Source organism: Engystomops pustulosus, chromosome 7 (assembly GCF_040894005.1).
Source record: "Engystomops pustulosus chromosome 7, aEngPut4.maternal, whole genome shotgun sequence".
NCBI classification, from domain to species: domain Eukaryota; kingdom Metazoa; phylum Chordata; class Amphibia; order Anura; family Leptodactylidae; genus Engystomops; species Engystomops pustulosus.
In genome coordinates this window covers 163,966,248-163,993,008 of record NC_092417.1, presented here as the reverse complement: position 1 = coordinate 163,993,008, position 26,761 = coordinate 163,966,248, and the positions used below count along the sequence as shown (strand labels likewise).

The 26,761-nt window shown below is 43.1% G+C and overlaps 1 protein-coding gene across 2 annotated transcripts in view; it reads right to left on the bottom strand.

The window, feature by feature from the left end:
• The window catches only part of SPON1 (spondin 1), a 238,994-nt gene that overhangs the window by 7,950 nt on the left and 204,283 nt on the right, over nt 1-26,761 (bottom strand). For both annotated transcript variants that reach the window (XM_072118630.1, XM_072118631.1), the window contains exons 9-13: nt 16,613-16,753; nt 15,062-15,137; nt 10,379-10,561; nt 8,968-9,138; nt 3,589-3,756 (exon numbers count right to left, since the gene is read on the bottom strand). In XM_072118630.1, coding sequence (XP_071974731.1) covers nt 3,589-3,756; nt 8,968-9,138; nt 10,379-10,561; nt 15,062-15,137; nt 16,613-16,753 — 739 coding nt within the window. The remainder of the gene's footprint in view (nt 1-3,588; nt 3,757-8,967; nt 9,139-10,378; nt 10,562-15,061; nt 15,138-16,612; nt 16,754-26,761) is intronic.

Genomic DNA, 26,761 nt, shown 5'->3' with positions numbered 1-26,761 from the left:
ATACAAGCAGTAAAAAAAAAATAGGCAGGAACTGGATCTTAATTTGCAGTTTACATTTCTCACTATGGGGCAGATTTACCTACCTGGTCCTGTCACAATCCCGCCATGCGTTGTCCGAGGAGGATTCGGGTCTGCCGTGATTCAATAAGGTCGTTCGCCCGAGTTCCTGCATCAGTCGCTTCCGCGTCGAGGTCCGCTGGTGTTCACCTTCTTCTTCCCGGGGCTTGTAAATGCGTGTCTTGCGACACAATTCTAAATGTTAAATCCTGCGCGTAGTCCGAATCCGTCGGGTTGTCCGACGGCCCGCCCCCGATTCCTGTCACGTGCAAGCTGGTGCCGATGTGGCAAAATCTGTTCGCGTGTGCCAAAATCCTGCGGCAATTTGGCGCAAAAGGGAAATCGACGGACGAAAATGGTCTCCACGGACCTTTAGTAAATAAGCATCTATGTCTTTAGCTGCCTGTAACTCTGGTTCTGTAGCACACAAAGCCATAAGCCTGATGCTATCTGAAAGCTTATCTGTGATATGATACATTGAGCATGTTTCTCTTTAGTCAGTAAACTTGACTCATGTAATGTATCACACGGATGAAAAAAGACACTTGTCCATCAAGTTCAACGAAGGAAGGGAAGGGATTGCATGAGGAAGGGATTTAGGGGAAACAATTGTATATAACATAACCATCAATGTTATTTAGGTGTAAAAAGGCATCTAGACCCTTCTTGAAGCTCTCTGCTGTCCCTGCTGTGACCAGCGCCTGAGCTCGGCTATTCCACAGATTGACCGTTCTCATATTAAAAAAACTCCGTTGCCTCTGGTGATTAGTAAAACTAGGTGAAAAGAGTCATATTTGCTACTAACAGCACACACAATGGTGTGATGATCCCCAGGGCCAAAAGCTAACACTACCTGCAGAGCACACAGAGCTCAGCAGTGTGAATGTATGCACTTGGTAAAGGTACAATCTTGACCTATAGGGCCAATATCTAACGCTACTTGCAGATAGCACAGAGCAAAGCAGTACATGTAACAATGCACTTGTGACCAAAAACACTTAGGCCGGCCATTTTCATTACATAGCTATAGATCAAATGCTTCCAAGCTATTCCTTGTGGCCGCCAAATACACATGCACACTTGGCTCGTCCACACTGGCAGTGGCTTATCTCAACTAAGAACAAAATAGATTCGGATGTTGGAATCCTAGTACCAAATCCTTCGCTCCTCTAACAAATGTCTTCAAGGGGACCTTTGGGGGGAGCGTTGGCCCAGTTGAAACCAGTGTGGTGATTTATTGGATCCACAAATAAGGAGGATACTATAGTGTCAAGTAAGGTCCTGTAGCATCTAAAGGTCCTCCATGACTCTAGTGGAGCCCCTATGGGTCCATATTCATGTTGAGATACACTGTGGCCCTTATGGGTCCTATGGATCCTGTATTACACGTAGTGTGGTCACCAGGACGTGGGCTCATATCTCATCTAATGAATCTGTCACTAGTTAGACAGTGACTTTTCCCGCACAGAATGGGATTGTGGGAAGTATGGATTTCTCTTTTCCTAATGAACCCCACTGCGGACGTGAATCATACATCATCGCGTAGAAGCCGAGGATAATGGGCCGTATTACAATCTTTTCATAAGTCAGTAATAATGATTCACTGCGGTTTGTAAAGGGCACTATGCAAAAGTTTTGTGATGTATCGTAGCGAGATCACTAGACTGGTGCGACGAGAGGAGACGTTCATCAGGGCAGCTCCCGAATGGCCTCACATGAACATGAGAACATTTAAAGGAGGTTCTGACTTGGCTCATTAATCCTCAAGACTGGTTACAAAATGTACCATATTTCCTTCTCCGAAATGATAGGTTTTCTTGGCTGCCCATTTACATCTCTCCGATATCTTCTAAGCCTCCCCACAAATAGAGGTACAGGGGAGAAAGCTGCTACCAGACTAATCTGGAATCGGCTTATCTCCCCTGACAATAATTGGCGATGTTAAATTCAAGCTGTCCGATCCTTAACGTCTTCTATATGGGGGATTGTCTGGCCTGCATACCTGGTCAGCCAAAAGTGGCTTGGCTAGCATCAATCTCATGGGTATGGCCAGCTTTAGCGGTAGATACAACTGCTTATTGGGGCACATTTACTTACCCGTGCATGTCACGATCCCCGATCCGGAATGTCTGACGATCATGCATTTTGCTGCGATTCACATAGATCGTGTGCCCGATATCCTGCATTTATTTGCCCACTGCTCAGGTCTGCCCGAGTTCACCTTCTTCTTCCCGGTGTATGTAAGTGCATGGCTTGCGACACAATTTTTAAGTCAAATCCCGCAATTTGTAAGAATTCGTTGGATCATCCGACGGCCCGTCCCCCCGATTTCTGTCGCATAAGAGCCGGCGCATTTCCGTCAAAATCCGAACCTGTGTGACACAATCCCCTTTTGAATGCGGCACAAATCGGAAAAGTCGGAATATCCAATGTTTGTGCGGTCCACGAACCCTTAGTAAATGAGCCCCATTGTCCCCAGGCTTTAACCTGAATGGGCCCCTTTCACCAGAGAGATTAATGGTCTAATACCTGGTAGTGTAGTGTCCTGTAACAGAGGAACATTGAACTTCGGACATTTGTGGACATTCACATATTTCCCCTTTACAAACTCGGCACTTACTACTTTATTTTATATCAAGGGTTAAAGGGTCAAATTGTGTCGCAAGCCCAAGCACTTACATGCACCAGGAAGAAGAAGGTGAACTCCGGCGGACCTGAGCGGGGAAGCGATACATGCAGGATATCGGGCGCACGATCTTAGTGAATCGCGGCAGAAGAGTACATGATCGTCGGACAACTTTCTGTGAACTCCTCTGACCAGGTAAGTAAATGTGCCCCTATCTGTCAGAGAAGTCAGTAATTTTCCAGCTAAAGCAGAAGTTATGTTGCAGAAGATAAACAGACTTGTTTACCAGACAGGCAGACGGCTTGACCTTTAGAAGGACAGGTGGTGTCTGGAAAGTTGTTTACTGTTTTGGAGTTTTTCTGCCATAGAATATTATGGGGTCTCAATGTAAGTCTATGGGAAAATGCTGTGACATTGTGTTTGTGCATAATGTAACCACTTCTCCACCGGTAGAAAGTATACAAGGAGAATAGTCCCAGTCCCTAGTGTCTTGCAGTTAGGGAACAGAGCTTGGAGAAGAAGACTCCCAGTCTACCTCAGCAACCAGAAGAAGAAGCTGAGACGAGGATACTCTGCCATAGACTCTAGGCTCCTAGCCCATGACCAGGGTACCAGCCTTCGGAGAAAGTGAGGGACAGCTAGCCCAGACCTTTACTCAACGTAGACCCTTCTTCTACCAGGGTGGAGATTGAAGATGTCAGTCCTATGATTTGCTTGTATTGCTTTACACCTGAATTTCTTCAGTAAAGAACATACAGATCCACACCCCAGTGACCAGACCTTTATCCCCCCATCCAGGAATTAGGGGGCATTTGTCAGCAAATTCTAACAAAATATTTCCAAAAAATTACATAAATAATTCTGTTTTGGTTAAAACCAGGTAAAGAATTATTCATATTACTTACGGCACTCAGGCATCATACACTTTTCCACCTCTGAGGTCTCGGCCTTACACATGGACCCATCTGCTGGAGTCATCTTAATCATCCTGTGTCGCTTTTTCATCCCCATACCACAGGTGGCGCTGCATTCCTCCCACTCACCCCACTCTGTTACTATACAGCTGCTTGGTTCTGTGTATGGAAAGTGAAGAAATGTTAAAATTTTTTCTCTTAAATAAATTCAGATTCTCTATGCATTTTGAAAAAGAAAAGATTTTGCTATGATATTATTGTCAGTAGTGATGTAATGATGGGTCTATATAGAGGTCATTGTACAGGGAGGGGGAGGAGATAAGCTGTGACATCATCTATTGTCAGTAGTGATGTAATGATGGGTCAATGTTATCTATATAAAGGTCATTGTACACGGAGGGGGAGGAGATAACCTGTGACATCATCTATTGTCAGTAGTGATGTAATGTTGGATCAGTGTTATCTATATAGAGGTCATTGTACAGGGAGGGGGAGGAGATAAGCTGTGACATCATCTATTGTCAGTAGTGATGTAATGATGGGTCAATGTTATCTATATAAAGGTCATTGTACACGGAGGGGGAGGAGATAACCTGTGACATCATCTATTGTCGGTAGTGATGTAATGATGGGTCAGTGTTATCTATATAGAGGTCATTGTACAGGGAGGAGGAGGAGATAAGCTGTGACATCTATTGTCAGTAGTGATGTAATGATGGGTCAGTGTTATCTATATAGAGGTCATTGTACATGGAGGGGAGGAGATAAGCTGTGACATCATCTATTGTCAGTAGTGATGTAATGATGGGTCAGTGTTATCTATATAGAGGTCATTGTACAGGGAGGGGAAGGAGATAAGCTGTGACATCATCTATTGTCAGTAGTGATGTAATAATGGGTCAGTGTTATCTATATAGAGGACATTGTAAAGGGAGGGGGAGGAGATAAGCTGTGACATCATCTATTGTCAGTAGTGATGTAATGATGGGTCAGTGTTATCTATATAGAGGACATTGTACAGGGAGGAGGAGGAGATAAGCTGTGACATCATCTATTGTCAGTAGTGATGTAATGATGGGTCAGTGTTATCTATATAGAGGTCACTGTACAGGGAGGAGGAGGAGATAAGATGTGGCATCATCTATTGTCAGTAGTGATGTAATGATGGGTCAGTGTTATCTATATAGAGGTCATTGTACAGGGAGGAGGAGGAGATAATCTGTGACATCATCTATTGTCGGTAGTGATGTAATGATGGGTCAGTGTTATCTATATAGAGGTCATTGTACAGGGAGGAGGAGGAGATACGCTGTGACATCATCTATTGTCAGTAGTGATGTCATGATGGGTCAGTGTTATCTATATAAAGGTCATTGTACAGGGAGGGGGAGGAGATAACCTGTGACATCATCTATTGTCAGTAGTGATGTAATGATGGGTCAGTGTTATCTATATAGAGGTCATTGTACAGGGAGGCGGAGGAAATAAGCTGTGACATCATCTATTGTCAGTAGTGATGTAATAATGGGTCAGTGTTATCTATATAGAGGTCATTGTACAGGGAGGGGGAGGAGATAAGCTGTGACATCATCTATTGTCAGTAGTGATGTAATGATGGGTCAGTGTTATCTATATAGAGGTCATTGTACAGGGAGGGGGAGGAGATAAGCTGTGACATCATCTATTGTCAGTAGTGATGTAATGATGGGTCAGTGTTATCTATATAGAGATCATTGTACAGGGAGGGGGAGGGGATAAGCTGTGACATCATCTATTGTCAGTAGTGATGTAATGATGGGTCAGTGTTATCTATATAGAGGTCATTGTACAGGGAGGCGGAGGAAATAAGCTGTGACATCATCTATTGTCAGTAGTGATGTAATGATGGGTCAGTGTTATCTATATAGAGGCCATTGTACAGGGAGGAGGGGATAAGCTGTGACATCATCTATTGTCAGTAGTGATGTAATGATGGTTCAGTATTATCTATATAGAGGTCATTGTACAGGGAGGAGGAGGAGATAAGCTATGACATCATCTATTGTCAGTAGTGATGTAATGATGGGTCAGTGTTATCTATATAGAGGTCATTGTACAGGGAGGAGAGGAGATAAGCTGTGACATCATCTATTGTCACTAGTGATGTAATGATGGGTCAGTGTTATCTATATAGAGGACATTGTACAGGGAGGGGGAGGAGATAAGCTGTGACATCATCTATTGTCAGTAGTGATGTAATGATGGGTCAGTGTTATCTATATAGAGGACATTGTACAGGGAGGAGGAGGAGATACGCTGTGACATCATCTATTGTCAGTAGTGATGTCATGATGGGTCAGTGTTATCTATATAGAGGACATTGTACAGGGAGGAGGAGGAGATAAGCTGTGACATCATCTATTGTCAGTAGTGATGTAATGATGGGTCAGTGTTATCTATATAGAGGTCACTGTACAGGGAGGAGGAGGAGATAAGATGTGGCATCATCTATTGTCAGTAGTGATGTAATGATGGGTCAGTGTTATCTATATAGAGGTCATTGTACAGGGAGGGGAGGAGATAAGCTGTGACATCATCTATTGTCAGTAGTGATGTAATGATGGGTCAGTGTTATCTATATAGAGGTCATTGTACAGGGAGGGGAGGAGATAAGCTGTGACATCATCTATTGTCAGTAGTGATGTAATGATGGTTCAGTGTTATCTATATAGAGGTCATTGTACAGGGAGGAGGAGGAGATAAGCTGTGACATCATCTATTGTCAGTAGTGATATAATGATGGGTCAGTGTTATATATATACATATATATATATATATATATATATATATATATATATAGAGGCCATTGTACAGGGAGGAGGGGATAAGCTGTGACATCATCTATTGTCAGTAGTGATGTAATGATGGTTCAGTATTATCTATATAGAGGTCATTGTACAGGGAGGAGGAGGAGATAAGCTATGACATCATCTATTGTCAGTAGTGATGTAATGATGGGTCAGTGTTATCTATATAGAGGTCATTGTACAGGGAGGAGAGGAGATAAGCTGTGACATCATCTATTGTCACTAGTGATGTAATGATGGGTCAGTGTTATCTATATAGAGGACATTGTACAGGGAGGGGGAGGAGATAAGCTGTGACATCATCTATTGTCAGTAGTGATGTAATGATGGGTCAGTGTTATCTATATAGAGGACATTGTACAGGGAGGAGGAGGAGATACGCTGTGACATCATCTATTGTCAGTAGTGATGTCATGATGGGTCAGTGTTATCTATATAGAGGACATTGTACAGGGAGGAGGAGGAGATAAGCTGTGACATCATCTATTGTCAGTAGTGATGTAATGATGGGTCAGTGTTATCTATATAGAGGTCATTGTACAGGGAGTTGGAGGAAATAAGCTGTGACATCATCTATTGTCAGTAGTGATGTAATGATGGGTCAGTGTTATCTATATAGAGGTCACTGTACAGGGAGGAGGGGATAAACTGTGACATCATCTATTGTCAGTAGTGATGTAATGATGGGTCAGTGTTATCTATATAGAGGACATTGTACAGGGAGGAGGAGGAGATAAGCTGTGACATCATCTATTATCAGTAGTGTTGTAATGATGGGTCAGTGTTATCTATATAGAGGTCATTGTACAGGGAGGGGGAGGAGATAAGCTGTGACATCATCTATTGTCAGTAGTGATGTAATGATGGGTCAGTGTTATCTATATAGAGGTCATTGTACAGGGAGGAGAGGAGATAAGCTGTGACATCATCTATTGTCAGTAGTGATGTAATGATGGGTCAGTGTTATCTATATAGAGGACATTGTACAGGGAGGAGGAGGAGATAAGCTGTGACATCATCTATTGTCAGTAGTGACGTAATGATGGGTCAGTGTTATCTATATAGAGGACATTGTACAGGGAGGGGGAGGGTATAAGCTGTGACATCATCTATTGTCAGTAGTGATGTAATGATGGGTCAGTGTTATCTATATAGAGGTCATTGTACAGGGAGGAGGAGGAGATAAGCTGTGACATCATCTATTGTCAGTAGTGATGTAATGATGGGTCAGTGTTATCTATATAGAGGTCATTGTACAGGGAGGAGGAGGAGATAAGCTGTGACATCATCTATTGTCAGTAGTGATGTAATGATGGGTCAGTGTTATCTATATAGAGGTCATTGTACAGGGAGGAGGAGGAGATAAGCTGTGACATCATCTATTGTCAGTAGTGATGTAATGATGGGTCAGTGTTATCTATATAGAGGTCATTGTACAGGGAGGAGAGGAGATAAGCTGTGACATCATCTATTGTCAGTAGTGATGTAATGATGGGTCAGTGTTATCTATATAGAGGTCACTGTACAGGGAGGAGGGGATAAGCTGTGACATCATGTATTGTCAGTAGTGATGTAATGATGGGTCAGTGTTATCTATATAGAGGACATTGTACAGGGAGGAGGAGGAGATAAGCAGTGACATCATCTATTATCAGTAGTGTTGTAATGATGGGTCAGTGTTATCTATATAGAGGTCATTGTACAGGGAGGGGGAGGAGATAAGCTGTGACATCATCTATTGTCAGTAGTGATGTAATGATGGGTCAGTGTTATCTATATAGAGGTCATTGTACAGGGAGGAGAGGAGATAAGCTGTGACATCATCTATTGTCAGTAGTGATGTAATGATGGGTCAGTGTTATCTATATAGAGGACATTGTACAGGGAGGGGGAGGAGATAAGCTGTGACATCATCTATTGTCAGTAGTGATGTAATGATGGGTCAGTGTTATCTATATAGAGGACATTGTACAGGGAGGAGGAGATAAGCTGTGACATCATCTATTGTCAGTAGTGATGTAATGATCGGTCAGTGTTATCTATATAGAGGACATTGTACAGGGAGGAGGAGGGGATAAGCTGTGACATCATCTATTGTCAGTAGTGATGTAATGATGGGTCAGTGTTATCTATATAGAGGTCATTGTACAGGGAGGAGGCGGAGATAAGCTGTGACATCATCTATTGTCAGTAGGGATGTAATGATGGGTCAGTGTTATCTATATAGAGGTCATTGTACAGGGAGGAGGGGGAAAGGATAAGCTGTGACATCATCTATTGTCAGTAGTGATGTAGTGATGGGTCAGTGTTATCTATATAGAGGTCATTGTACAGGGAGGAGGGGGAAAGGATAAGCTGTGACATCATCTATTGTCAGTAGTGATGTAGTGATGGGTCAGTGTTATCTATATAGAGGTCATTGTACAGGGAGGAGGAGGAGATAAGCTGTGACATCATCTTTGACTTGTACAATTTATTGTGTTATAGAGATTTCAGTTAATCAAATATGGGAATAATAACTCACCACATTCCTCATTTACTATACACTTCTCTGTTTCTTCTGTAGGAAATTTACACATAGATCCGTCCTCAGGAAATTGTTTTACATATCGTTCCCTGGATCTCATTCCCATCCCGCAGGTGGCGCTACACGGGGACCACATGATCCACTCTGACATCATACATGTGGACGCATCTGAAAGAAAGCAAAGCCTTGTGGAAGACCATGGCAGAACAAGATTTCTCTGTAGTAATGAATGGAAGGTTTCTGAGATGTTGGTATATGGGCTACACACCAACTACACAATATGCAATCATGGCTTTAGACAGTAACATTAGTTGAAGTTCCCCATCCCCATTGAAAAATCTGTAAACTCATTTAGGCTTGGGGGGTCCTGTTGATGGTCCTGTTAAGTAACTGACTCTGTAAGAGTGTTGTTTACTGGACTGTGCGTAAGTGGAAGTTGCAGTTCTTCACAAGATCATTTTTGGCTAATAAATGGCCTCCTTGGACCATAGGGTCATCTTTGTTGTCCCCAGGTCCAAGGAGGTCATTCATCAACAGTAGCAGGTCCCAAAACCTCCAGACTGCTGCAGAAGTACCAGAATGACATTGGAACTGGGAGTCAAAAGCAGTCGAAGCAAATACATTTTTTTTTCCACCCCTTCCCGGGTCCACCAATGGGTTTTCAAGAATTCCTGGAAATAAAAGAAACCAACTTTTCCGAAACCTAAGGGCAATGAATTATAGAAGATTCAATCACAAGAACAAGAACAGAACAGAGAACTCTAAGTCTAACTCTCAAAGATATGTCTACTCACGTGAAACCCAAAAGGTTCCTCCCTCAGTCAACACACCATCACTGTAGTCCAGCCAACAAAAACTGTGCTCAGGCCTCGGGGGATTTACCAGTTATTTGGTTATTTTATCTCATTGGGGCACATTTACTTACCCGGTCCATTTGCGTTCCAGCGGCGGCTTCTCGGACGAGCGTTCGGGTCTTCTGGCGATTCATGAAGCTCCTGCGCCCGATGTCCACCAGGTGTCGCTGCTGCGCCGAGGTCCGCTGAGTTGCGTCAGAGTTCACTGATCTCTTCCTGGTGCATGTAAGTATGGCGTGTGCGACCAATTTTTTTTTTAAATGCGGCGTTTTTTCCAAATCCGTCGGGTTTTCGTTCGACCACGCCCCCCCCGATTTCCGTCGCGTGCATGCCAGCGCCGATGCCCCACAATCCGATCGAGTGTGCCAAAAACCCGGGGCAATTCAGGGGAAATCGGCGCAAATCGGAAATATTCGGGTAACACGTCGGGAAAATGCGAATCGGGCCCTTAGTAAATGAACCCCATTGTCTTATTATTGGCCATTTTTTTTTTCAAATCATGTACAATTCCTTAAATTCAACTCAACCTTTCACCATGTGTGACTCCAAATTACCATCATCGCTGCATCCCGGCCCCATACAAGGCTCAAAGTCCTGTGTGTCTGGACACGGTACACTGAGATCCAGCTGTGCCTTGAGCATACGTTGTCTCATCCTCTTGCCTTTCTCACAGGTAGCAGAGCTGCAGGCGGACCAGGGAGACCAGTTGGAATAGATGCAGGTCTCCGGGGTGTCATCTAGAAAACAAATATTTAAAAAATCAGGAGACATCTAGACCTCACTGCGACACCAAATCCATCATTATTTCTGCAGTCCACCTTATCTGGTGGCATTAGACTTTCATACATCAGACTTCGTCTTCTGTTGGCCCCACACAAGATATTTTTGGGAATTGAGTCCCTTATCGACCATGTAAAACTATCATTGGTCTCACCTAAAGGCAATGTAAAGAAGATTGGTGAGGGGCTGACCATCGACCTTGGCATTGATTGCTGTGCAAGCACTTTGTCTCCTGGTAGCTTCCCACAAATGAAGTCGCCCATCGACTACAAGATTAGGACTACACAGAAACTTGGGGTTCATTGCAAACTGCTGTAGTGATTGCGTAACAGTTACCCAAAGTTTAAGTTCTATATTATTAGCTTGAAGGGGTTGACCAGTTTAAACTATGAATGGCCTACCCTATGGATAGGTAATCAATAGAAGATTGGTGGAGCCGACCCTTGGATTCCGCATCGATTGCTGTGGAACCACTTTGTCTACTGTTGGCTTTTTTTGGAATACAAATGGAGTCACCCATTGACAATAAGGTTAGGACTTACATACGTGACATAAGATTGCAACATCAGCCAATCAATAGTGAATGTGGTTTACGTTGCGAACTGCTGCAGTCATTACGTAACGGTCAACCAAAGTCTAAGTTCCAAATCATTAGATTAGAGGGGTTGACCAGGTAAAAATCAATGGAATGAATGGAAGAATGATGGGGAGCTCAACCTCGATTTCTGTACAACCACTTTGTCTCCTGTTGACGTCCGACAGGAATTTTTTTGGATAGGAAGAGATAATCCATTGACTTTGAGACTAGGCCTATAAAGAAACTAGTGATCACATGACATCACCCAATTGTCACCCAATTATAATGAACGTCGTTAGGTTGCGAACTGCTTTAGTCATTACACAAGAGTCAACCAGAGTCTAAGTTTCTTAGCTTGAAGGGGTTGAAAGTTAAAAGTATCAACAGCCTAATTGTAAGGATAGGCAATCGATAGACGATTGAGGGTTCACCCACAACAGGACGCAGAGCTTGAAGCAGTGGGCTCTATGTCACTGTTGCTGCCCCAGGTTTTCCTCCATGTCATCACCCTGCCCCCATAGAGGTTTTTCCCGAAAAAGCTGAAAACCTCTTTTAGAAGAATGTAAGTTTTTGGTGCTCCTTTAAGGTGTCATATAATTGTTCCTCCACCTCAGGTCCTGTCAGTGCGTTGATTTATCTCTTAAAAACTTTGCCCACCGAGCGCCGACCACAACACATTGAATATATTGAGGTAATTTAAGTCGGCGGCAGATAGAGAAGAGAAACACGACACAACGCCTTCTGATAAATCACTTAAAAATTCCCAAAAAGCGAAAAGATCCATCAAGTGCCATTTTGCTGCCTTCCATGTGCCCCCGCTGAGCTTGACAAATGATCCCTTTAATCATACATCTTGCAGATCTTTCGAGAACCACTTGAGGGCAGTGACTGGCAAACGCTCGGCTCATTTTTCCTTCCCTCTTTGGCGGCGGTGGCGCGGATGAGTGATTGCCAAGGAAAAATAAAAAGCGGCGCTATGATTTTAAGACAAACAAAGCGTTCTTTTTTTTTTTGCATAATCACAATTGGTTCTTGTCATCGTCTCGCTCCGGAATTCGGGTCTCCTGGCAGACTTGTTTTATTCTAACCATTAGCGATATGGCGATGGCGATAGGGGCGGCTACCAGATTAGGGCATTTATCTTGCTCTTTGGAAGACGGATGTAGTGTTCCCTCCCAGATTCAGAATATATCACAAGTAGAGGCATATAAAATAACATTGAAGGAAATCTACCATCAAAATCCATCATGATAAACCAGGGGCACTTACTCATAGATCCAGGCACCGGGACTGTGGTAATCTTCCTATATTTGTTATCCATGGTCTTCTTCCTTTTAAAATGATGCCATGAAGGTGTTACTAGTGCCCCTCCGTGCTGTTGCTTCACAGGCTCCCACCACACCCTGCTCCCTCAGCACTTGCCCTCACTCACTCACTGCAGCAGAGGAAGTTTCAGCAAACAGTGGGAGGGGGAAGTGCTCACACTGTATATAATCCTGTGAAGCTGCAGCAAAGAGAGGTTCTCCTGGCTCGTTAGCATAACAAATATAAGAAGATTACCACAGTCATAGTGCCCCTGGTTTATCCATGCTCACAGGCTGAACTCTCTCCATACAAGGTGAGCGTTTGCTGCATATTGCAGCAAACACCAACCGGTAGCACCAGTGACCAGGAGGAACAATACATAGTTTTGGGATGAATCAGAAATACAAGTATTTAGTAACACAGATTTATCAGGAGAGGAGACAGGTTCCATTTATTAAATTTAACCCCTTAATGACCGCCCTATCGGGTTTTTACGGCGGTCATTAAGGGTACTTCTTCTGATGCGACGCCTTTCTACGGCGGCGCATCAGAAGAAGTTTTCGGGACACCGGGTCTCACTGGTGCCGGTGTCGGGCTGTGATATCACAGCCCAGACCCGGCACTAACACCCGGGATCGGAAAAACTCCGATCCCGGGTGTTTAACCCCTTGCACGCCGCGGTCAAGCATGACCGCGGCGTGCAAGTGTCCCCCCCGTGGATCGGACCCCCCCGGTGTGCTTACCGGGGGATCCGATCCCTCCTGCCGCTGCCCCGGGTTCCGACGAGTGACCCGGGGCTGTCGGCTCCTCTTCTCACCGGGTCCTGCCTTCCTGGCAGGACCCGGCTGTAAGTAACTGAGCATGCGCAGCATGCTCAGTTACTTTCACTATACACTGCAATACAAGTGTATTGCAGTGTAAAGGCTTGAATAAGCGATCGGATGATCGCTTATTCAAGCCAAGAAGTAGAAAATGTAAAAAAGTAAAAAAAAAAAAATTAAATCTTTTTATAATATAATTAAATAAATAAATAAAATAAAAGTCCCATAATCTCCCCAGTAACACATAAAATGCAAATAAAGTATATAAAACACAAAACACGTACATATTTGGTATCACCGCGTCCGTATTAATCTGTACAATAAATCTAAATCAATATTGAACCCGCTCGGTGAACTACGTAAAAAAAAACTCGAAAAACTTCCCATAATATACAATTTTTCATCAAACACCATCACAAAAAATGTTCTAAAAAGTGATCAAAAAAAGTTACGGTATCTAATATGATACGACTGAAAAGAACAACTGTTTTCGCAAAAAATAAGCCCTCAACCAGATCTGACAACAGAAAAATACAGAAGTTATGGCCCTGAAAAGTTGTCAATAGTAAAAACAATGCGATTTTCTCCAATATTGGTTTTGCTCAGGAAAATTGAGCAAAATAAGAAAAACTATATAAATGAGGTATCACCGCAATCGTAGTGAACCAGAGAATAAAGATAAAATATTATTTTTACGTTACGGTGAGCGGGGGGGGGGGGAAATGCTCACAATCCAAAATAAAAATTGATGATTTTGTTTGTGTCCCCCTTGAAATAGTTAATAAAATCTCATGAATAAGCTTTAGACTCCCAAAATAAATTATTTATACATTGTATCTCATCCCATAAAAAATAAGCCCTCATATGATCGCATTACCAAAAAAAATAAAAATTTATAGGTCGTACAATGTGACAATACAAATCTGCTGTGGACGGCGCCTCCATTCATTCTATGCTCGGCCGTGCGCCCGTACAGCAGTTTACCACCACATATGGGGTATCAGTACACTCGGGAGGAATTGGGCATCAAGCGTTGCAGTGCGTTTCATCATTTAATTTATTCTGAAAATGTCAGTTTTGGCCTAAATGAATGTATTTCCAAAAAAATTCCATAGTTTCTAAATCGCAGGTCCATATTTTTTAACCCATGTGAAACACTTAAAGGGTTAATGGACTTAATAGAAGTTGTTTTACATACGTTAAGGGGTGAAGTTTCTATAGTGGGGTAATTTATGAGGTTTTACTATTATTTAGGCCTTACAAAGTCACTTGGAAGCTGAGTTGTCCCTCAAAATGTGAGTTATGGCAATTTTCATGAAAATAAGAAAAATCGCACCTAAAGTTCTGCACCTCATAACATCCTAGAAAAATGACCGGAAGCATAAAATATCATCCCAACATAAAGCAGATATTCTGTAAATGTTAATTATCAAACTTTTTGGGTAGTTTTACTTCCTGTCTGGAAACCAGAACATTTCAAACTTGGAAAATGAAGAATTTTTACAAACTTTTGCCAAATTTTCACTTTTTTTCAGAACGAAACGCAAAACGTATCACTTAAATTTTATAACTAACATGAAGTACAATGTGTCACGAGAAAACATTCTCAAAATCACCAGGATATGTTAAAGCGTTCCGAAGTTATAACCAATTATCGTGAGACATGTCAGATTTGAAAAATCGAGTCTGGTCATTGAGCTGAAAACTAGTGTCGGTGATAAGGGGTTAATTGGATCCCCAAATTGTATTTTTACCTTCTTCTTTTTCTTCAGTGACAAGATCAGCGACAATGTCATCCACGTTGTCGGGGACTATGTTACATTGCTCCCCCTGTAAGAGGGAATACAGGATTAATGTGGAAGGTGGTGCCACTGCTCAGGTTCTGTTGTTAGTAAGGAGCGCTGGATTTTTCCGTCCAATATGGTTGGGTTCATCATATATACTCATGCTGAGGCCTCAGTTCTGATACCCATAGGAATTTTCTACACAAAAGTACCAAACTTTATCTATTAAGCTATGTCCAGAACATGGCCGCCATCTTGAAAGCTGCCATATTTGATCAAGGACATGTTATGCCAATTGTCATGTAGCATCATAGCAGACCAGGATTGTGTCAGAAATCGATTGCCATGATCAGATCTGTAATATCTCTTGTTTTTCAAAAGTTATTACCTCAGAAAGTTGCAGCAACCTGTCCCCTGTGATACACAGCTACGTGACGTGTTGTCACAGAGCTGGAGGCACTGGATCCAGTCATTATGAAGCCATATGAGAATCTGTGGAGAATATCTGTGGTGATAACTCAGTGGTGATAATTATGTGGTGATAATTATGTGGTGATAACTCTGTGGTGATAACTCTATGGTGATAACTCTGTGGAGAATCTCTGTGGTGATGACTCTGTGGTGATGACTCTGTGGTGATACTTCTTCTGTGGTGATTACTCTGTAGTGATGACTCTGTGGTGATACTTCTGTGGTGATGACTCTGTGGTGATAACTCTGGGGTGATAACTCTGTGGTGATGACTCTGTGGTGATACTTCTGTGGTGATAACTCTGGGGTGATAACTCTGTGGTGATGACTCTGTGGTGATGACTCTGTGGTGATACTTCTGTGGTGATACTTCTGTGGTGATGACTCTGTGGTGATGACTTGTGAACCACAACAGATTTTACAGATCTGATTGCAGCAATGGTTTCTGAGGCAATTATTGGTACACAATCTCCTTCACATTGGACAAACTTATTCTAGATCCAATATGGTGGCTTTCAAGTTGGTGGCCATGTTCCTGACATAGCCTAAATGATACCCCCCTCACCCATTACTTGCTGGGGGATCAGATGTGTCATTTTCACTTTTTTCTGAAATAGTGTTTGTTCCTCTGTTATTCCTACTAAAAATATATGGATAGATTGACAAGTAGGTTGTACCAGTTGGGGACATGCTGTCTCTGTCCAATCACTGTAAAGGAGTCAGTTTATGTAAATTCACACCTCTTTTTATAAGGGAAATGGTAACACCCACTTGTCATTGTGTTTATAAATTTCGTTAAAGGAATGACAGAGGAACGGTACGGCACAGAACTAGAGGGAAAAAATCAGAATGGTTAATTTAGGGCAATTTATGGTGATTATATAGATGACAGACACATGCAGAGTAATGGCAAATTACCTTTAAGAAGAAAAAAAAGCTCAACAAAGTGATTTTAGTTTTTTAAGATTAGAATTTTAGAAATAAACCCTCTCCTTTATTACTCTACGTCAGTAACCGTGAGCCTTACACATGATATGTGATGGTACTTACCTTTCGGGCAATTCGTTCGATGACAACTCTAGCCACTGGAATGATGGGGCCTCCTTCCGGGTCATAGAACGGGCTCTGCGGGTGGTCCAGGCTGGTCAATGGCCGGATTTTATCTTGCGGGTTTGTGGGTTTGTTAGGTGACTGCACACAAAGAGAACATGGAAGAGATAGGTTACTGACCGGAACCCTACATAGACATGGTTGTCCTAATCTAGTAATACATGGAGACATAATTTGGGATTGAATAAAAGGTCCCAGGACCCCCTTTAATTTCAGAAATGAAAGGAACAATGACACATTTGATCCTCAAACAAGTAATTAGTGAGGAATGGGGATATCTTTTAGGCTATGACTGGAACATGGCAGCCATCTTGGAAGCCACCATATTGGATAAAAGGCAGATTTCTTCCAATGTGTTGGTGGTCATGTAGCATCAAAGACCTGAATTGTTGATTGTTGATCTGTAATATCTCTTGTGGTTCAATGTTATCAGCACAGAGATTCTCCATAGATTCTCATGCAGGTGGATAAAGATTGGATCCAACACATTCAGCTCTTTGCTCAGCACCAGGGATGACACGTCACATAGCTGAGCATCACAGAGAATGTTGCTGAGTGTTATTGCAGCTTTCTGTGTTGTCAACTTTTCACCAACAATAGATATTGCAGATCAGATTGTGGCAATCAATTTGTTAGACAATTCTGTTTTCTGATGCTGCATGACTACATTTCCATTGGACAAAGTTGCCCTTGATTCAATATGGCGGCTTTCGAGATGGCGGCCATGTTTTGGACATAGTCTAAAAGTTAGGCCATCCACCCATTACTATCTGATACATTGGGGGTCATTTACTAAGGGCCCGATTCGCGTTTTCCCGACGTGTTACCCAAATATTTCCGATTTGCGCCGATTCTCCCTGAATTGCCCCAGGATTTTGGCGCACGCGATCGTATTGCGGCGCATCGGCGCTGGAAATCGGGGGGCGTGGCTGAACGAAAACCCGACGGATTCGGAAAAACCGCCGTATTTAAAAAAAAAAAAGTGTCGCGGAGCTTGCACTTACCTTCACTCAGCCCGGCGTATTCCAGTGCGTTCCGGGGAACTCCAGCGTAGCAGCGCCACCTGGTGGACGTCAGAGGAACTGCCTTAATAAATCCGGACCCGAATCCAGCGCAGAAAACGCGCCGCTGGATTGCGAATGGACCTGGTAAGTAAATCTGCCCCATTGTTTTACCTTTCATTTCTGAAATAAAAGGGGGGTCCGTTCAAGGGCGGATAAGGACTGCCACGGGCCCTGGGCTGTATGAATATTATAGCCCCTACAGGTTTTGGAAGTCACTATTTTTATATGGTACTAGAATAAATCTTCTTGGGAAATGGAGGATGCATTCTTCCTGTTCGTTTTAAATCTGCTGTTTCAGGACCTTTGGCAGACCCTCAAAGGTCCTGAAATGGCTCTCGAGCACATGTGTATTGAGAGCAGGAAGTAAAAGGATTTCATGGGTGAAGGTCCTTTATGGGTGGTTTAGGTGGCCTCCTAAAAGGCTTGGGCCCCGGGCTACCGCCCAAACTGCCTATATTATAATCTACTATTAGTTCTGTTGTAGGACCGTGGATTAGTGAAACACTGAACTTTGTAGACATTTGAAAATTTCCCCTATACAAAGTCAGCACTTTTATTTCACATCAGGGGTTAACTTACATTGATCTTTTTTGGGGGCGCAAAAAAAAAAGTCTCAAAAAGTCACTTTGAGGTGTTTTAGGACCTCTCTCTGCTTATTTCCACCACTTCATTATTCTGGCATAAACATAGAACATAAAAACTATGGGGCAGATTTACTTACCCGGTCCGTTCGCGATCCAGCGGCGCGTTCTCTGCGCTGGATTCGGGTCCGGCCGGGATTCATCAAGGTAGTTCCTCCGCCGTCCACCAGGTGGCGCTGCTGCGCTGAAAAGCATCCGAATGCCCTGAAATTCACCGAGCCGGACCAAGTGAAGGTAAGCGTGTCCCAAGCGACACTTTTATTGTTTTAAATGCAGCGTTTTTTCCGAATCCGTCTGGTTTTCGCTCGGCCACGCCCCCCGATTTCCGTCGCGTGCATGCCAGCGCCGAAGCGCCACAATCCGATCGCGTGCGCCAAAATCCCGGGGCAATACAGGAAAATTCGGTGCAAATCGGAAATATTCGGGTAACACGTTGGGAAAACGCGAATCAGGCCCTTAGTAAATGACCCCCTATGTATTCATGACTTGACACATAAAAGTTGCATAGTCTCTCCACTACTCTGCTGTATGTGCTGGGACTTATGCAAGTAGAACATAAGAAAACACATTCATCAAACCACTTTTATGTATCTGACGGGCAACAAAGACCCAAATACAGACATAGGAGCACGTGTATCATAAGTCTGGCTTTGTCTGTCTGTTTTTATGGTTTTGGCTTTTCTGCTGGTCAGATGTGTCGTAGCAGCGTATGTGGCGTTTGGTCTTTAGTGACTTTGCTAATTTTTAAATCAAAAGTTTCCAAAAGCCCAAATCACCTGTAAGGTAATTTCTACACCGGGTCAACCCATGATATTTGAAAAAAATGTGTGACTTTTTAAAAAACTATGACATTCAGATTCAGGTGATACTACAAAAAGCAGACAGCCTGACAGGTGATGTCTGGAAAGTTGTTTACCAATGTTGCCATAGAATAATATGGGGACTTAATGTAAGTCTATGGGAGAACGCTTTGTCATTGATTCTGCTGAAATGTATCCACTCCTCTCCCGGTAGGAGGTATAGGTAGAAGGAGAGAGCAGTCACAATCCCTAGTGTCTTGCAGTTAGGAAACAATGCTCAGAAGAGGATACTCTACCAGGCTGCCTGAATGACTAGCTGAAGTTGGGGACTAGGGATACTCTGCCATTGACCCGGGGCTCCTAGCCTTTAGCCACAGTCCCAGTCTTTGGAGAAAGAGATGTAGTGCCCTGGAGCAGAGGAGCATTAAACTTTGAACATTGTGGACATTGTCACATTTCCCCTATACAAAGTCAACAATTCTTACTTTATTTTACATCAAGTATTAACTTGCATTAATCCATAGGGGCAGATTTACTTACCCGGTCCATTCGTAATCCAGCGGCACGTTCTCTGCGGTAGATTCACTAAGGTAGTTCCTCTGACGTCCACCAGGTGGCGCTGCTGCGCTGAAGTCCGCTGAAATGCACTCAAGTACACCGGCCTTTTCCTGGTGAAGGTAAGTGCAAGCTCCGCAACAATTTTTGTTTTTTAAATGCGGCGGTTTTTCCGAATCCGTTAGGTTTTCGTTCGGCCACGCCCCCGATTTCCGTCGCGTGCATGCCAGCGCCGATGCACCACAATCCAATCGCGTGCGCCAAAATCCCAGGGCAATTCAGGGGAAATCACAGCAAATCGGAAATATTCGGGTAACACGTCGGGAAAACGTGAATCGGGCCCTTAGTAAATGACCCCCATAGTGTTTTGTTATGTACATTCTAGTATAGACTAGTAGAAAGGGTTAATGATAGACATTGGTAGACATTTCTGACTGTATCTCTAAGAGAAACCAGTAATTTTCCAGCTATAGTAGAGATTCTCTTGCAGAAGAAACAATGACTTGTTTACTGGAAAAGCAGACAGACAGCCCTTAAGAATGACAAGAGATGTCTGGAAAGTTGTTTACACTTTAGATTCTTGCTGCCATGGAATATGATGGGGACTTAATGTGAGCCTATGAGAGAACACTTTGATCAAAAGTAACCACTCTTTCCCTGGTAGAAGGTATATAAGGAGAACAGTCCCAGTCCTTCGTGTCTTCCCGTTAGGGTACAGAGCTTGGAGGAGAAGACTATCGGTCTACCGAAGAAGAAGCTGAGACTGGGATACACGTATCTTCTTTTGCCAGGGAGGAGATTGGATCGGTCAGCCCTTTGATTTCCTTTATTGCTTGGCACCTGATTTCTTCAGCAAAGAAGAAAACTTTTACTGCAGACCCCGACTCTCTGAAATTATTTACCTTTGTGGTGCACTAGGCCTTAAAATCCCTTCCGGAGAGCAGCAACACGTGGTGAGACCTCAACAATGCCTGACGGACCCAGCATTCCATTATACATGCCCAATACATATTCAGATTTTCTGGAGTTCCCCTTTAAGTAAGTCTTTCTGCAGGAATCCACTCTTACAAAGAACTTGCAATACCGGTAATGTGCATTAGGTGGCAGTATAATCACACAGACTCCCTGAGATCACACATTCTTGTTTAGAGGGGCTTTAAACTTCACGGCGCAAGAATTGTAGATCCCCCAAGACACTGAGACCTCTGAACATACATTTCGGGATCAGTACACAGCAACATCTAGATCTTGGGAATCGGTATCGGAATATTGCATTATTAGGGTCCCCGACTTTACTAGTTTTCCGATTTCTGGTCGTTCCGTTCTGATCAGGAATCCTGCAAAAAAAAGGTTCATTCCAGGCGAAGGTTTTGTGCAGGAGGATGGAGGCCGCGCCTGATATTGTGCATTGATTTTAATTTGTAATCCCGGCTTTTACATAGAGCAGAAAATCAATAGTTTATTCTCATATTTATGTTCTGTTTTACGCAGTGTCCTCGCTTCGTGCGGGCGGAATGAGACGCGAACAATGTAGGAGGACGTTCCCTGCGATACTGAAGTGTAGCGGAATAGAGAAACAGTATAAATTGATTCAAAATGCTACAATTTATCTAATACAACGATATAAATCTCCTGTTGGAGCAGTTAAAGGGCAACTACCGCCTCCAAAATCCCCCAAATCCCCCCTCAAGTGAGAGCTCCTTATAAGCTTTCCGGACATACCTTCCCTGTATTCCCCTTCCCTGTCATTTTAGATATAAATCATATGGGCGTTTTGGGCGGCCGCGCTATAAGACACATAGACAGCAGCTACACGAGTTCCTCTGAAGCGATTGGGCAGCTTGCCGCAGGCGGCAGCTCAAAACGCCCATGTGATTTATAGTATGAGTTATATACAGGCCCTTTAATTAATTTAGGTATAATGTCACAGCAAATTAATTTACATCTGGTGCCTAATTTATTTACAACAACAGCTAATTAATGTGTTCATATTGTGACACCTCCCCCTGGAACTTAGTTACCTGTACCAGTTAGGTACACACTCAAAAACCGGAAGTACTAAAGGAACCCCAAACCCCTGAGGATTGTCCATATTCCTGGATAATACACACAGTGATGTCACAGTACAGGGATAATACACACAGTGATGTCACAGTATAGGAATAATACACACAGTGATGTCACAGTACAGGTATAATACACACAGTGATGTCACAGTACAGGGATAATACACACAGTGATGTCACAGTACAGAGATAATACACACAGTGATGTCACAGTACAGGGGTAATACACACAGTGATGTCACAGTACAGGGATAATACACACAGTGATGTCACAGTACAGAGATAATACACACAGTGATGTCACAGTACAGGGATAATACACACAGTGATGTCACAGTACAGAGATAATACACACAGTGATGTCACAGTACAGGGATAATACACACAGTGATGTCACAGTACAGAGATAATACACACAGCGATGTCACAGTACAGAGATAATACACACAGTGATGTCACAGTACAGAGATAATACACACAGCGATGTCACAGTACAGGGATAATACACACAGTGATGTCACAGTACAGAGATAATACGCACAGTGATGTCACAGTACAGGGATAATACACACAGTGATGTCACAGTACAGAGATAATACACACAGCGATGTCACAGTACAGGGATAATACACACAGTGATGTCACAGTACAGGAATAATACACACAGTGATGTCACAGTACAGGATAATACACAGCGATGTCATAGTACAGGGATAATACACAGTGATGTCACAGTACTGGGATAATATACACAGTGATGTCACAGTACAGAGATAATACACACAGTGATGTCACAGTACAGGGATAATACACAGTGATGTCACAGTACAGGGATAATACACAGTGATGTCACAGTACTGGGATAATACACACAGTGATGTCACAGTACAGGATAATACACACAATGATGTCACAGTACAGAGATAATACACACAGTGATGTCACAGTACAGGGATGATACACACAGTGATGCCACAGTACAGAGATAATACACAGTGATGTCACAGTACAGGGATAATACACACAGTGATGTCACAGTACAGGGATAATACACACAGTGATGTCACAGTACAGGGATAATACACACAGTGATGTCACAGTACAGAGATAATACACAGTGATGTCACAGTACAGGGATAATACACACAGTGATGTCACAGTACAGGGATAATACACAAACAGTGATGTCACAGTACAGGGATAATACATACAATAATGTGATAGTACAGGGATAATACACACAGTGGGGCTCATTTACTAAGGGTCCGAACGCTGCACTTTCTTCGGGTTTCCCGAATATTTCCATTTTGCCCCAGGATTTTGGCGCACGCGATCAGATTGTGGCGCATTGGCGTCGGCTTTCACGCAACAGAAATGGGGGGGTTGTCCGACGAATTTGGAAAAAACGCAGAATTTGTTTCGCAAGATCAGCACTCACATGCACCGGGAAGAAGAAGGTGAACGCCGGTGGACCTCGGCGCCACAGCGACACCTGCTGGATATCGGGCACACGACATTAGTGAATTCTGGCAGACCCGAATCCTCGTCGGACAATGCGCCGTTGCATCGCCATAGGACCGGGTAAGTAAATCTGCCCCAGTGTCATGGTTCTCCCCTGTTCATGGGTATGAGACCTTGTGTTCCCCTATTGTGAAATTCTATCATGTTCTAGAAAGTTCTGTAAGTATCAATTCTATCATGTTCTAGAAAGTTCTGTAAGTATCCATGATTTGATCACTTCCACAGCCCGTAGGGAATAGCTTTGTCTCACATGGCGGAGTATATGACTGCACCTTACTGGCTCTTAGGTCGCTTACAGAGAGACAGAATCTGGAGTTATGTGCATCCTGAGACTCTCAGATCCCATTACCAAAAAGCAGAAGAAAAGGGAAGACAGCGCTCAAATCAATAACTCTCTGAAATTCACATTAGCACGGACTTGTATTTACAGGCAGGTAACATGAAGATGGAAGCTTCATGGTGTTTTGTCCATGCAGAGTCATATTTTCAAACTTAAAAGGAATATTGCATAACATTTTTGTATATATATATTAGAGTCTGTGAAAACCTGTAAAGGATGTCGCCACCTGGTGTTCAAAGTGTATAGCATTGTGCACGTCCACCTGCTATTAGTGGACGCACATGCTCAGTATCTCTCTGCACAGCCAGTTTGGCCTGCTAGTCAGGAAAGGAGCAGAGCCTGTGCAGTAGTAAGGCAGAAATCTGCTCTACAGTTGTCTTTATGGCACTAACAAAAAACTTCTAAACAAAATCACGATGAGCCTGACTCACTGCTAAGTCCCTCCATCTATGATCTAATACGGTCAAATTAAACCCATTAACAGTCATTTGGCGAAAACAGATGAGCAATTCTATTGTTAATTATTTAGTTAAAACCCAACGTTGTAAATTAATAACAAAGATGGAAAATGCTTTTAGAAAATTCTGACTTAATCAGAAAATTTCAGATGATGAGAGCCCGAGCCACTCATGTACTAAATTAGACATCGACTGTAGAGTATCAATCACATGGCCTGATGTGACCATTTACGAGCTTAAAGGGAGCGTGTTGCCTTATTTTCTTCCGCTTATTAATCTTTTAAAAAAGAATTTCTCAACTCCTTAATTTTATGGCATGATGACGAGTAACCATCTTGCCTAAGCCTTTGGTGATTTGCTCTGTAGTAGACACCTGGATGTAGATTTGTAGAGGTGAGCATTGTGGGCATACTCTATGACCTGTAAAGTTGAGTGTTGTGGGCATACTCTGTGACCTGTAGAGGTGAGCATTGTGGGCATACTCTGTGACTTGTAGAGGTGAGCATTGTGGGCATACTCTGTGACTTGTAGAGGTGAGCATTGTGGGCATACTCTGTGACCTGTAGAGGTGAGCATTGTGGGCATACTCTGTGACCTGTAGAGGTGAGCATTGTGGGCATACTCTGTGACTTGTAGAGGTGAGCATTGTGGGCATACTCTGTGACCTGTAGAGGTGAGCATTGTGGGCATACTCTGTGACCTGTAGAGGTGAGTGTTGTGGGCATACTCTGTGACCTGTAGAGGTGAGCGTTGTGGGCATACTCTGTGACCTGTAGAGGTGAGCATTGTGGGCATACTCTGTGACCTGTAGAGGATAGTGTTGTGGGCATGCTCTGTGACCTGTAGAAGAGAGTGTTGTGGGCATACTCTGTGACCTGTAGAGGTGAGCATTGTGGGCATACTCTGTGACCTGTAGAGGTGAGTGTTGTGGGCATACTCTGTGACCTGTAGAGGTGAGCGTTGTGGGCATACTCTGTGACCTGTAGAGGTGAGCGTTGTGGGCATACTCTGTGACCTGTAGAGGATAGTGTTGTGGGCATGCTCTGTGACCTGTAGAAGAGAGTGTTGTGGGCATGCTCTGTGACCTGTGCAGATGTCACTGTGCAGAGAAAGGGAGAAGGTTACTCCACCTATAGTATGGTTATTAGTGTGATCCTGCCTCCAGGTATATAACAGAGATTATATACTGCTCTCTGGGATGATAATTAGATCTGAATGTAGTAAAAATAAAATCCCCAATGAAGTCTACATTTTTATGCAAATGAGCATTGCAGTGCACTATGGGTGTGAGCATGAGATCTGAGTCATCTCTTGTCCAGTTCCACAGGAGGGCGAAGTACATCAAGACCGAATAGGAGGAGCTGAATGGTGCAACGAAATACAGAAGGTGCACTATAACTCATGGCCCCTCCCATTGTGCACCAACATTCTCATTTGCATATGATTAAAATACAAGGCCGAAGTGCCGTTTATATATATATGACCGAGAAAGAAGTTCCCTTCCAGAAATGGATTTCTTTATTAATTCTCTGCTTTCTTTTCCACCACTAATTTTCTAAAAATCCCATAATACATCAGGGCAGCATCACATGATCATTTAGAGACAGAACTCTCTCTCTCTCAGTATCTGGTGGTGACCTGTAATTTATAACTGTATTACAGTAACCTGTCTCATTTTTTAGTAACTTTGATCTCCGTGTCTTCCGTTCCCCCATTGGAGAGTCTTTGGGGTACAACCCATCATACTGGAAGATCGGGTGGCTTCATACACTCAAGAAGCTCCATGTCACTCAATGATGGTATATCATACTACTGTAGAGCAACCATCACAATGTGATAAGTTGAGATAGAAACAGGGAGGTGAGGGACTACCACATGCAATTCCAAAAATACAACAATGACCTCCCCCCCCTTCTAGTTGTAGCTTTAGAAAAATTATTTTACAGGATCGGCAAACAGGAAATTTCAGGTCTCCGTTTCCCAACCTCTCCATGGTCAACTATGTAATCATTGAGGAGCAATAATAATACAGAACGTAATCTCCTGTCACTGCATACGTCTTCTTCTACCCTTCTTCTGGAAATCTCTGTTTACTGACCTCCCCTAATGTATTCTTCAGAAGCAACAATTGACTTAATGTGAGATGGAAATTACCGTGGAGGAACCTGACATCCGTCAATGATTGTCCTTTCATGTGACGTTCTAAATGGTAATACCACGGCGATCACAAGATAAGTATGACGGGACTACCTACACACCGGCTGACAACACAACCACTAATGAATCACAGGACTATGTCTCTCTCTCCCATCGAAAAACCTCTTGAATTCACCCAAATTTGCTGTAATAAATGGATCTATATCTGCCACAGATGGCCTAGATCCGATACTGCCGTTAAGTGATTGGTGTTGTGCTGATAAATGGAAAGTATGTAATAAAGAAAAACTCAATTAAAACTTATGTGTATGGTGGTTAGAAATGCTGCTAGACCTGGATCTTATATAACACTAATCCTAGGACTTCAGTACACTTCAGACCCTCGGGAAGAGCATGTGCAATGTTTACTGTCAAGGTGAGTGTCAGGAACCAAGGGTAGTGGACCCACTGAACCACCAAGGATGATGACGAAAGTTGACACCTGGGA